Raw genomic sequence first — 13,522 nt, 5'->3', positions numbered from 1 at the left:
CAAGTGCGTTATATAGAGGATCTTTGACTAGCTATTTTGCACTAGGTCCTAAAATAAGCCAAGTGCTTCTGTCATATAGAGGATCTTTGACTAGCCTTTCCCCCCACGAGCTCTTAAATAAGCAAGGGGCTTCTGTCATATAGAGGATCTTTGACTAGTTGTTTTTTTTGCAATAGGTCCTAAAATAAGCAAAGTGCTTCTGTCATATAGAGGATCTTTGACAAGTGTTTTTGCAATAGGTCTAAAATAAGCAAAGTCCTTCTGTCATATAGAGGATCTTTGACTGTTTTTTCCCCCATTGGCTCTTAAATAGGCAAAGTGCTTCTGTCATATGGAGGATCTTTGACTAGCGTCCCCCCCCCCCCCATTGGCTCTTACATAGGCAAAGTGCTTCTGTCATATGGAGGATCTTTGACTCGTTTTTTTTCCCATTAGCTATAAAATAGGCAAAGTACTTCTGTCATATAAAGGATCTTTGACTAGAGTTTTTTTTCATTGGCTATTAAATAAACAAAGTGCTTCTGTCATATTTATTTATTTATTTATTTATATAGAGGATCTTTGACTAGCATTTTTTCCCCATTAGCTCTTAAAAAGGCAAATTATTTCTGTCATATAGAGGATCTTTGACTAGCGTTTTTCCCCCCCCATTGGCTCTTAAATAGGCAAAATACTCCTGTCACATAAAGGATCTTTGACTAGTTTTTTCCCCATTGGCTCTTAAATAGGGAAAGTACTCCTGTCATGTATAGGATCTTTGACTAGTGTTTTTGCAATAGGTCCTAAAATAAGCAAAGTGTTTTTGTCATATAGAGGATCTTTGACTAGTGTTTTTGCAATAGGTCCTAAAATAAGCAACATGCTTCTGTCATATAGAGGATCTTTGACTAGAGCTATTTTTTCATTGGCTCTTAAATAGGCAAAGTGCTTCTGCCATTTAGAGGATCTTTGACTAATGTTTTTTTTTCCCCCCATTAGCTCTTAAAAAGGCAAAGTTCTTCTGTCATATAGAAGATCTTTGACGGGCGTTTTTTGCAGCAGGTCCTTTAAAACAGGAGCGCATGCTTGTCATATACAGGATCTTCGACTGGTGATTTCTATTTTGTTTTTGTGTCGCGGGACAATCAAAAAGGAGTGTTCATTTGGGTGAATGAAAAAAAACAACCTTTAGCAGCGCTTAAAAGTTGGGGGACAAGTGCTAGGAGAAAACCCTACGCATGCACGGCGAGAACATGCAGAAATAAAGTCAGCTTCTGAAACCAGGTTTGTCAAAATAATTTCTATTTTTGTGTCCAGCAAATGCAAAAAAGGCTTTGAGGGTGAAGAAAAGGATGAGTACAATTGTGATGGTCGGGAGATTTCCGTCTTAAAGTCTGCGTGAGCGCACAGACTGTTTTCACCTTTAATGTAGAAACATGACTGAAATGATTCATATCACAAGCTGCAGTACGACTGCGGGGCACACACACACGCACACACACACACACACACACACACACGCACGCACACACACAAAACATGAGGGGGGGAGAAATAAAATACAAATTTTCAATTTTAAAAAAATGTACAGAAATGACACGGGCTTCATTTGGGGTTAAAAAGCGATGCAAAGTTGGATTGATGGAGTTATTTGCTGTGGGCGTGGTGATATTTACACGTTTATACGTTATTATGTACATGACGGGGAGGAAGACGGGAGAGCAGGGAAAAAAGACGATGGATGCTCGGAGTCGTCTTCGTGCACAGAAGCGCTCACGTCGCCTTTCAGCCAGCACTTTTTTGTTTTTTGCTGCCTCATCGATAAAAATCACCCCCCAGTTTCTTCCTCTGAGTGGCAACACAAGTCCCGCCTTCACCTTCCATGTGCCTTCTTGTTGTTTGCATGACTTCAATGCAGCTCACACAAGTCCCTGCCTTCACCTTCCATGTGCCTTCTTCTTGTTTGCATGACTTCAATGCAGTTTGTGTTTCCTCTTCTTGTGTTTTTTGTCCTTCTTCTTGCTGGCACATTTGATACAAAACCACTGCTGGTCTGCAGGGGGCGCCGTGAGGATGCCCACGCACAGCCTGGGGGGGAGAACACAGCGTTGGCAAAAAGGCTTTTATTTTGGAGAGACTTTTAAAGTGTGTGCAGGCATATAGAGGATCTTTGACGGGTGTTTTTTTTTGTTTTGTTTTTTGCAGGTCCTTTAAAACAGGATCATGTACAGGATCTTCGACTGGTGACTTTGCACTAGGTCCTAAGCTAAACATATTGCTCCTGTCTAATAGAGGATCTTTGACTAGCTCCCCCCCCACCCACTAGCTCTTACATAACCAAGGTGCTTCTGTAATATAGAGGATCTTTGACTTGTATTTTTTGCAATAGGTCCTCAAAAAAGGAAAGTGCTCTTGTTGTACTGAGGGTCTTTGACTATTTTTTTTGGATAAATGTCTTTAAAAAAAATACTTCTGTCATATAGAGGATCTTTGATTTTTTTTTGCAGCAGGTCCTTTGAAACAGACGCACACTCCTGTCAAATACAGGATCTTCGACGGGTGACTTTGCACTAGGTCTTAAGATAAACATATTGCTCTTGTCAAATAGAGGATCTTTGATGTGCGTCATTGCAGTATGTCTTAAAATAAGCAACGTGCCTCTACATATAAAGGATCTTTGATTATTGTTTTTGCCCTAGGTCTTAAAAGGAAAAAATTAGAGGATCTTTGACTAGGGATTTTTCACGAGATCTTACGATAAACCAAGTGCTCCTGTCATAGAGAGGATCTTTGATTAGCCCTTCCCTCCCACTAGCTCTTAAATAAACAAGTGGCTTCTGTCATTTAGAGGATCTTTGACTATTGTTTTTGGAATAGGTCTTAATATAAGCAAAGTGCTCCTGTTATATAGAGGATCTTTGACTAGCCTTTCCCCCCCACAAGCTCTTACATAAGCAAAGTGCTTCTGTCATATAGAGGATCTTTGACTATTGTTTTTGCAATAGGTCTTAAAAAGAGCAAAGCACTCCTGTTATTTAGAGGATCTTTGACAAGCCTTTCCCCCCCACTAGTTCTTAAATAAGCAAGGTGCGTCTGTCATTTAGAGGATCTTTGACTATTGTTTTTGCAATAGGTCTTAAAATAAGCAAAGCGCTCCTGTTATAAAGAGGATCTTTGACTAGTATTTCCCCCCCACTAACTCTTAAATAAGCAAAGTGCTTCTGTTATATAGAGGATCTTCGACTATTGTTTTTGCTATAGGTCCTAAAAAAAGGAGCGTGCTCTTGTTGTACCGAGGGTCTTTGACTATATTTTTTTGGCTAAAGGTCTTAAAAAATAAATACTAATAATAAAAGGGGGTCTTTGATGGGACGTTTTTGCAGCATGTTAATGTTTTAAAATAAGCAAAGTGCCTCTGCATATCAAGGATCTTTGAATATTGTATTTGCTCTAGGTCTTAAAATAAGCAAAGCGCTCCAGTCATATAGAGGATCTTTGACTAGCTATTTTGCACTAGGTCCTAAAATAAGCCAAGTGCTCCTGTCATATAGAGGATCTTTGACGGGCTTTTTTCTGCAGCACGTCCTTTAAAATAGGATCATGTACAGGATCTTCGACTGGTGACTTTACACTAGGTCCTAAGCTAAACATATTGCTCCTGTCTTATAGAGGATCTTTGATGTTGCAGTATGTTTTAAAATAAGCAAAGTGCCTCTGCATATAAAATGATCTTTGACTATTGTTTTTTTCCCCTAGGTCTTAAAAGAAGCAAAGTGCTCCTGTCAATTAGAGGATCTTTGACTAGGGATTTTTCACGAGATCGTAAGATAAGCTAAATGCGTTATATAGAGGATCTTTGACTAGCTATTTTGCCCAAGGTCCTAAAATAAGCCAAGTGCTTCTGGCATTTGGAGGATCTTTGACGGGCATTTTTTTTGCTGCAGGTCCTTTAAAACAGGATCATGTATAGGATCTTTGACTTGTGACTTTGCACTAGGTCTTAAGCTCAACATATTGTTCCTGTCCAATAGAGGATCTTTGATGTGCATTGTTGCAGTAAGTTTTAAAATAAGAAAAGTGCCTCTGCAATTCCATATAAAGGATCTTTGATTGTTTTTTGCCCCAGGTCTTAAAATAAGCAAAGTGCTCCTGTCAATTAGAGGATCTTTGACTAGGGATTTTTCACGAGATCTTAAGATAAGCTAAATGCGTTATATAGAGGATCTTTGACTAGCTATTTTGCACTAGGTCCTAAAATAAGCCAAGTGCTTCTGGCATATAGAGGATCTTTGACTAGCCTTTCCCCCCGCAAGCTCTTAAATAAGCACGATGCTTCTGTCATGTAGAGGATCTTTGACTAGTGTTTTTGCAATAGGTCTTAAAATAAGCAAAGCGCTCCATTAATTTAGAGGATCTTTGACTAGCCTTTTTCCCCACTAGCTCTTAAATAAGCAAATAGCTTCTGTCACATAGAGGATCTTTGACTAGTGTTTTTGCAATAGGTCCTAAAATAAGCAAAGTGCTCTTGTTATATAGAGGATCTTTGGCTAGCAATTTTGTACTAGCTCTTATAATAAGCAAAGTGCTTTTGTCATATATGTTATTGTCATTTATTATTATTATTATTATTATAGAGGCTCTTTGACTATTTTTTGTAATAAGTCCTAAAGTTAAATTTTTTTCTCCTTTCATATAGTGTGGATCTTTAGCTAGTGCTTTTGCAGTAGTTCTTAAAACAAGCAACATGCTCCTGTCATATAGAGGATCTTTGACTAGCGTATTTTTTTTCCATTGACTCTTAAATAGGCATAGTGCCTCTGTCATATAGAGGATCTTTGACTATTTTTTTTACATGTCCTAAAGTAAAAACGAATGCTCCAATCATATAGTGTGGATCTTGAGCTAGTGTTTTTGCAGTCGGTCTTAAAATAAGCAAAGTGCTCCTGTATTGTAGAGGATCTTTGACTCGTGTTTATTTTCCCTCAAAGTCTTAAAATAAAGAAAGTGATTCTTTTAAATAAAATATCTTTGACTAGTGTTTTTGCAATGAGTCCCAAAAAAAGAATGTACCGGTACTCTTGTTGTACCGAGGATCTTTGATTATTTGTTTTGGAATAGGTCCTAAAGTAAAAAACAAGGGCTCTTATCATATAGAGGATCTTTAGCTAGTGTTTTTGCAATAGGTCCTAAAATAAGGACAGTGCTCCTCTCATATAGAGCATCTTTGACTATAGTTTTTTTTCATTGGCTCTTAAATAGGCAAAGTGCCTCTGTCATATAGAAGATCTTTGACTGTTTTTTTCGTAATAGGTCCAAAAGTAAAAAAAAAAAAAAAAGTGTTCCTTTTATCTTTAGCTAGTGCTTTTGCAGTAAGTCTTAAAACATGCAAAGTGCTCCTGTCACATAAAGGATCTTTGACTAGCGTTTTTTTTCTTCCATTGGCTCTTAAATTGGCAATGTGCTTCTGTCATATAGAGGATCTTTGACTATTTTTTTTGTCATAGGCCTTAAAAAAAAAAAAAAAAAGTGCTCCTATCATATAGTGGATCTTTAGCTCGTGTTTTTGCAGTAGGTGTTAAAATAAGCAAAGTGCTCCAGTCACATAGAGGATCTTTGACTAGCGTTTTCTTCTTCTTTTTCCATTAGCTCTTAAATTGGCAAAGTGCTTCTGTCATATAGAGGATCTTGACAATTTTTTTTAAAATCAAATAAAAAAAGTGCTCCTATCATATAGTGGATCTTTGACTATTTTTTTGTAATAGGCCTCAAAATAAAATAAAATAGTGCTCCTAGCATATAGTGGATCTTTGACTTTTTTTGTAATAGGCCTTAAAATAAAATAAAAAAGTGCTCCTATCATATAGTGGATCTTTGACTATTTTTTTTGGTAATAGGCCTTAAAATAAAATAAAAAAGTGCTCCTATCATATAGTGGATCTTTGACTATTTTTTTTGGTAATAGGCCTTAAAATAAAATAAAAAAGTGGTCCTATCATGTAGTGGATCTTTGACTATTTTTTTTTGTAATAGGCCTTAAATTAAAATTAAAAAAGTGCTAATATCATATAGTGGATCTTTAGCTAGTGTTTTTGCAGTAGGTGTTAAAATAAGCAAAGTGCTCCTGTCACAGAGGATCTTTGAATAGCTTTTTTTCATTGGCTCTTTAAATTGGCAAAGTACTTCTGTCATATAGAGGATCTTTGACTATTTATTTGTAATAGGCCTTAAAATAAAATAAAAAGTGCTAATATCATATAGTGGATCTTTGACTATTTTTTGTAATAGGCCTTAAAATAAAATTTTAAAAAAAGTGCTCCTATCATATAGTGGAACTTTGACTATTTTTTTGTAATAGGCCTTAAAATAAAATAAAATAGTGCTCCTATCATATAGTGGATCTTTGACTTTTTTTGTAATGGGCCTTAAAATAAAATTAAAAAAAAGTGCTCCTATCATATAGTGGATCTTTGACTATTTTTTTTGGTAATAGGCCTTAAAATAAAATAAAAAAGTGCTCCTATCATATAGTGGATCTTTGACTATTTTTTTTGGTAATAGGCCTTAAAATAAAACAAAAAAGTGGTCCTATCATGTAGTGGATCTTTGACTATTTTTTTTTGTAATAGGCCTTAAATTAAAATTAAAAAAGTGCTAATATCATATAGTGGATCTTTAGCTAGTGTTTTTGCAGTAGGTGTTAAAATAAGCAAAGTGCTCCTGTCACAGAGGATCTTTGAATAGCTTTTTTTCATTGGCTCTTTAAATTGGCAAAGTACTTCTGTCATATAGAGGATCTTTGACTATTTATTTGTAATAGGCCTTAAAATAAAATAAAAAGTGCTAATATCATATAGTGGATCTTTGACAATTTTTTTGTAATAGGCCTTAAAATAAAATAAAATAGTGCTCCTATCATATAGTGGATCTTTGACTTTTTTTGTAATGGGCCTTAAAATAAAATTAAAAAAAAGTGCTCCTATCATATAGTGGATCTTTGACTATTTTTTTGTAATAGGCCTTAAAATAAAAAAATAAAAAAAGTGCTCTATCATATAGTGGATCTTTGACTATTTTTTTTGTCATAGGCCTTAAAATAAAATAAAAAAAAGTGCTCCTATCATATAGTGGATCTTTGACTATTTTTGTAATAGGCCTTAAAATAAAATAAAAAAGTGCTCCTATCATATGGTAGATCTTTGACTATTTTTTTTGTAATAGGCCTTGAAATAAAATAAAAATGTGCTCCTATCATATAGTGGATCTTTGACTATTTTTTTTGGTAATAGGCCTTAAAATACAATAAAAAAGTGGTCCTATCATGTAGTGGATCTTTGACTATTTTCTTTGTAGTAGGCCTTAAAATAAAATAAAATAATGCTCCTATCATATAGTGGATCTTTGACTATTTTTTTGTAATAAGCCTTAAAAAACAAAAACAAAAAAGTGCTCCTATCATATAGTGGATCTTTTACTATTTTTTTGTCATAGGCCTTAAAATAAAATAAAAAAGTGCTCCTATCATATAGTGGATCTTTGACTATTTTTTTGTAATAGGCCTTAAAATAAAAAAATAAAAAAAGTGCTCTATCATATAGTGGATCTTTGACTATTTTTTTTGTCATAGGCCTTAAAATAAAATAAAAAAAGTGCTCCTATCATATAGTGGATCTTTGACAATTTTTTTGTAATAGGCCTTAAAATAAAATAAAAAAGTGGTCCTATCATGTAGTGGATCTTTGACTATTTTTTTTGTCATAGGCCTTAAAATAAAATAAAAAAAAGTGCTCCTATCATATAGTGGATCTTTGACAATTTTTTTGTAATAGGCCTTAAAATTAAATAAAAAAGTGCTCCTATCATATAGTGGATCTTTGACTATTGTTTTGTAACAGGCCTTAAAATAAAATAAAAAAGTGCTCCTATCATATAGTGGATCTTTAGCTAGTGTTTTTGCAGTAGGTGTTAAAATAAGAAAAGTGCTCCGGTCACAGAGGATCTTTGAATAGCTTTTTTTCATTGGCTCTTAAATTGGCAAAGTACTTCTGTCATATAGAGGATCTTTGACTATTTTTTTGTAATAGGCCTTAAAATAAAATTTAAAAAGTGCTAATATCATATAGTGGATCTTTGACTATTTTTTTGTAATAGGCCTTAAATAAAATTTTAAAAAAGTGCTCCTATCATATAGTGGATCTTTGACTATTTTTTTGTAATAGGCCTTAAAATAAAATAAAATAGTGCTCCTATCATATAGTGGATCTTTGACTATTTTTGTAATAGGCCTTAAAATAAAATAAAAAAGTGCTCCTATCATATGGTGGATCTTTGACTATTTTTTTTGTAATAGGCCTTGAAATAAAATAAAAATGTGCTCCTATCATATAGTGGATCTTTGACTATTTTTTTGTAATAAGCCTTAAAATAAAATAAAATAATGCTCCTATCATATAGTGGATCTTTGACTATTTTTTTGTAATAAGCCTTAAAATAAAAAAATAAAAAAGTGCTCCTATCATATAGTGGATCTTTGACAATTTTTTTTGTAGTAGGCCTTAAAATAAAATAAAAAAGTGCTCCTATCATATAGTGGATCTTTAGCTAGTGTTTTTGCAGTAGGTGTTAAAATAAGCAAAGTGCTCCGGTCACAGAGGATCTTTGAATAGCTTTTTTTCATTGGCTCTTAAATTGGCAAAGTACTTCTGTCATATAGAGGATCTTTGACTATTTTTTTGTAATAGGCCTTAAAATAAAATTTAAAAAGTGCTAATATCATATAGTGGATCTTTGACTATTTTTTTGTAATAGGCCTTAAATAAAATTTTAAAAAAGTGCTCCTATCATATAGTGGATCTTTGACTATTTTTTTTGTGTAATAGGCCTTAAAATAAAATAAAAAAGTGGTCCTATCATGTAGTGGATCTTTGACTATTTTTTTTTGTAATAGGCCTTAAATTAAAATAAAAAAAAGTGCTCCTATCATATAGTGGATCTTTAGCTAGTGTTTTTGCAGTAGGTGTTAAAATAAGCAAAGTGCTCCTGTCACAGAGGATCTTTGAATAGCTTTTTTTCATTGGCTCTTAAATTGGCAAAGTGCTTCTGTCATATAGTGGATCTTTGACTATTTTTTTGTCATAGGCCTTAAAATAAAATAAAAAAGTGCTAATATCATATAGTGGATCTTTGACTATTTTTTTTTGTAATTTGCCTTAAAATAAAATAAAAAAAGTACTAATATCATATAGTGGATCTTTGACTATTGTTTTGTAATAGGCCTTAAAATAAAATAAAAAAGTGCTCCTATCATCTAGTGGATCTTTGACTATTGTTTTGTAATAGGCCTTAAAATAAAATAAAATAGTGCTCCTATCATATAGTGGATCTTTGACTATTGTTTTGTAATAGGCCTTAAAATAAAATAAAATAGTGCTCCTATCATATAGTGGATCTTTGACTTTTTTTGTAATAGGCCTTAAAATAAAATAAAAAAGTGCTCCTATTATATGGTGGATCTTTGACTATTTTTTTTGTAATAGGCCTTGAAATAAAATAAAAAAGTGCTCCTATCATATAGTGGATCTTTGACTATTTTTTTTGGTAATAGGCCTTAAAATAAAATAAAAAAGTGGTCCTATCATGTAGTGGATATTTGACTATTTTTTTTTGTAGTAGGCCTTAAAATAAAATAAAAATAATGCTCCTATCATATAGTGGATCTTTGACTATTTTTTTGTAATAAGCCTTAAAATAAAAATAAAAAAAAGTGCTCCTATCATATAGTGGATCTTTGACTATTTTTTTTGTGTAATAGGCCTTAAAATAAAATAAAAAAGTGGTCCTATCATGTAGTGGATCTTTGACTATTTTTTTTTGTAATAGGCCTTAAATTAAAATAAAAAAAAGTGCTCCTATCATATAGTGGATCTTTAGCTAGTGTTTTTGCAGTAGGTGTTAAAATAAGCAAAGTGCTCCTGTCACAGAGGATCTTTGAATAGCTTTTTTTCATTGGCTCTTAAATTGGCAAAGTGCTTCTGTCATATAGTGGATCTTTGACTATTTTTTTGTCATAGGCCTTAAAATAAAATAAAAAAGTGCTAATATCATATAGTGGATCTTTGACTATTTTTTTTTGTAATTTGCCTTAAAATAAAATAAAAAAAGTACTAATATCATATAGTGGATCTTTGACTATTGTTTTGTAATAGGCCTTAAAATAAAATAAAAAAGTGCTCCTATCATCTAGTGGATCTTTGACTATTTTTTTTGTAATAGGCCTTGAAATAAAATAAAAAATTGCTCCTATCATATAGTGGATCTTTGACTATTTTTTTGTAATAGGCCTTAAAATAAAAAAATAAAAAAAAGTGCTCCCATCATATAGTGGATCTTTGACTATTTTTTTTGGTAATAGGCCTTAAAATAAAATAAAAAGGTGCTCCTATCATATAGTGGATCTTTGACAATTTTTTTTGTAATAGGCCTTAAAATAAAATAAAAAAGTGCTCCTATCATATAGTGGATCTTTGACTAGTGTTTTTGCAGTAGGTGATAAAATAAGCAAAATGCTCCTGTCACAGAGGATCTTTGAATAGCTTTTTTTTTTCATTGGCTCTTAAATCGGCAAAGCACTTCTGTCATATAGTGGATCTTTGACAAATTTTTTGTAATAGGCCTTAAAATAAAAATAAAAAAAGTGCTAATATCATATAGTGGATCTTTGACTATTTTTTTGTAATAGGCCTTAAAATAAAATTTAAAAAAAGTGCTCCTATCATATAGTGGATCTTTGACTATTTTTTTGTAATAGGCCTTAAAATAAAATTTAAAAAAAGTGCTCCTATCATATAGTGGATCTTTGACTATTTTTTTGTAATAGGCCTTAAAATAAAATTTTAAAAAAGTGCTCCTATCATATAGTGGATCTTTGACTATTGTTTTGTAATAGGCCTTAAAATAAAACAAAATAGTGCTCCTATCATATAGTGGATCTTTGACTATTTTTTTGTGTAACAGGCCTTAAAATAAAATAAAAAAGTGCTCCTATCATATAGTGGATCTTTAGCTAGTGTTTTTGCAGTAGGTGTTAAAATAAGCAAAGTGCTCCTGTCACAGAGGATCTTTGAATAGCTTTTTTTCATTGGCTCTTAAATTGGCAAAGTGCTTCTGTCATATAGTGGATCTTTGACTATTTTTTTGTCATAGGCCTTAAAATAAAATAAAAAAGTGCTCCTATCATATAGTGGATCTTTGACTATTTTTTTTGTAATTTGCCTTAAAACAAAATAAAAAAGTGCTCCTATCATATAGTGGATCTTTGACAATTTTTTTTGTAATAGGCCTTAAAATAAAATAAAAAAGTGCTCCTATCATATAGTGGATTTTTGACATTTTTTTGTAATAGGCCCTAAAATAAAATAAAAAAGTGCTCCTTTCATATAGTGGATCTTTGACAATTTTGTTTGTAGTAGGCCTTAAAATAAAATTAAAAAGTGCTCCTATCATATAGTGGATCTTTGACTATTTTTTTTGTAATATGCCTTAAAATAAAATAAAAAAGTGCTCCTATCATATAGTGGATCTTTGACAGTTTTTTTTGTAGTAGGCCTTAAAATAAAATCAAAAAGTGCTCCTATCATATAGTGGATCTTTAGCTAGTGTTTTTGCAGTAGGTGTTAAAATAAGCAAAGTGCTCCTGTCACAGAGGATCTTGTACCCAATTAAGTGTAACTTGGAAAAAAAAATGCAAATACATGGATGCACATTGGAACGATAACCACTAGGGGGCAGAAGGCAGCAGTACTGTTGGATGGAGGTCATGAGGCGGTAACAGTGTTCTCACCAGTGATACCAGTCGTCGCAGTCGTCACATCCTATCATGGGGCTGCCGTCGTCTGGTTTGTCGCATCCAGGACAGATCCAGATCTGGTTGCCCCACTCGTCTCGGATCTAACGGGGACGACACGCAGCGTTCACATGCGGTCTCTCACGGCGTCACCACGCCCACCTGTGAACTCACCACGTAGGTGCTGACCGTCTCCGTCACCACGCTGCGAACGGGCGTTTTCAGCGAGGCGGCGGGGGACAGCAGAGGGGACGGAGAGAGCAACGAGGGCACCGGGGGCGGAGGCAGCGGCGAGGGCGGAGGCGGCAGAAGAGGCATGACCGGGGAGAGGATGGGGGGCGGCGGAGGCGACCGAGGACGACTGGGTGTGGACTTGGTGGCGGGGGTCTTGGGCGCTGGCGTCTTTGGCTCCGAGTTGGGAACCACTTTGCTGATAACACTGGAGAAAAAAAAAGAAAAGAAAAAAGTACACCATGATCACATGTTATGGACAGAATTATGTACATATACATTATATATATATATATATATATATATACATAAGATATATATATATGTATATATATATATATATACATACATACATAAGATATATATATATATATATGTATATATATATATATATATATATACATACATAAGATATATATATATATATATACATACATAAGATATATATATATATATATATATATATATACACATACATTATATATATATATATATATATATATATATATACACACACATACATACATTATATATGTATATATACATATACATACATACATACATATATATACATACACATATATATAAACATATACATATATATATACAGTATATATACACATATAGCTCTATATATAGAGTGGCCGTGCCAGCAACTTGAGGGTTCCAGGTTCGATCCCCGCCTCTGCCATCCTAGTCACTGCCGTTGTGTCCTTGGGCAGGACACTTTACCCACCTGCTCCCAGTGCCACCCACATTGGTTTAAATGTAACTTGGATATTGGGTTTCACTATGTAAAGCGCTTTCTCACTAGAGAAAAAGCGCTATATAAATATAATTCACTTCACTTCACTGGGAGGGAACATCTCCAGAGCAAAGTCCACGTAGTTGGCGCCATTTTTTCTCGAGTCTAACGGCTGGTCGCTTCCGTTCCCAGGAAGTAAGCAGTGTTGCCTAAAAAGCATTAATAACTGACGGTTTTTCGGTAATTAAAAATTTAAACGCTGTTACTCACCATCTGGAATTTTACCGCGGTTTATCATTATACTGTTACATCCCTACCAACATGTCATGATTGTACGAGCACACACCATGTCTTTAATCAATGTGCTCATTTCTCCCACCTCTTAATGATAACCACCACGTTTCATTTTGGAAATAAACAAGACTTGGAACAATCGGTCACACCAAAGCCCTCAATGGGATGTGCTCATGCACGGCGGGCACACATGGCTATGCGTTAAAGACGAAGAAATAGGATCGTACTAGGGGTGTAACGGTACGTGTATTTGTATTGAATCGTTTCGGTACGGGGGTTTCGGTTCGGTTCGGAGGTGTAACGAACGAGTTTCCACACAAACATATTAAGTAGCCCCCTCCGCTTCCTTCTACCTCTGTCAGGACTCTACACAACACCCACATAACCATCTGATTGGTTACAAACAGAGCGGAAACAGCCAATCAGCAGTGTGT

The 13,522-nt window shown here is 33.9% G+C and overlaps 1 protein-coding gene across 1 annotated transcript in view; it reads right to left on the bottom strand.

The window, feature by feature from the left end:
- Positions 1-989: 989 nt before the first annotated feature.
- The window catches only part of taf3 (TAF3 RNA polymerase II, TATA box binding protein (TBP)-associated facto), a 29,387-nt gene continuing 16,854 nt past the window's right edge, over positions 990-13,522 (bottom strand). The window contains exons 5-7 of the mRNA XM_061924625.2: positions 11,993-12,257; positions 11,816-11,922; positions 990-2,067 (exon numbers count right to left, since the gene is read on the bottom strand). Coding sequence (XP_061780609.1) covers positions 1,953-2,067; positions 11,816-11,922; positions 11,993-12,257 — 487 coding nt within the window. The 3' untranslated portion in view covers positions 990-1,952. The remainder of the gene's footprint in view (positions 2,068-11,815; positions 11,923-11,992; positions 12,258-13,522) is intronic.

The sequence above is a fragment of the Nerophis lumbriciformis genome, linkage group LG29, assembly GCF_033978685.3.
Source record: "Nerophis lumbriciformis linkage group LG29, RoL_Nlum_v2.1, whole genome shotgun sequence".
Classification (NCBI taxonomy): Eukaryota; Metazoa; Chordata; class Actinopteri; order Syngnathiformes; family Syngnathidae; genus Nerophis; species Nerophis lumbriciformis.
This window is presented reverse-complemented; position numbering and strand designations above follow the sequence as displayed.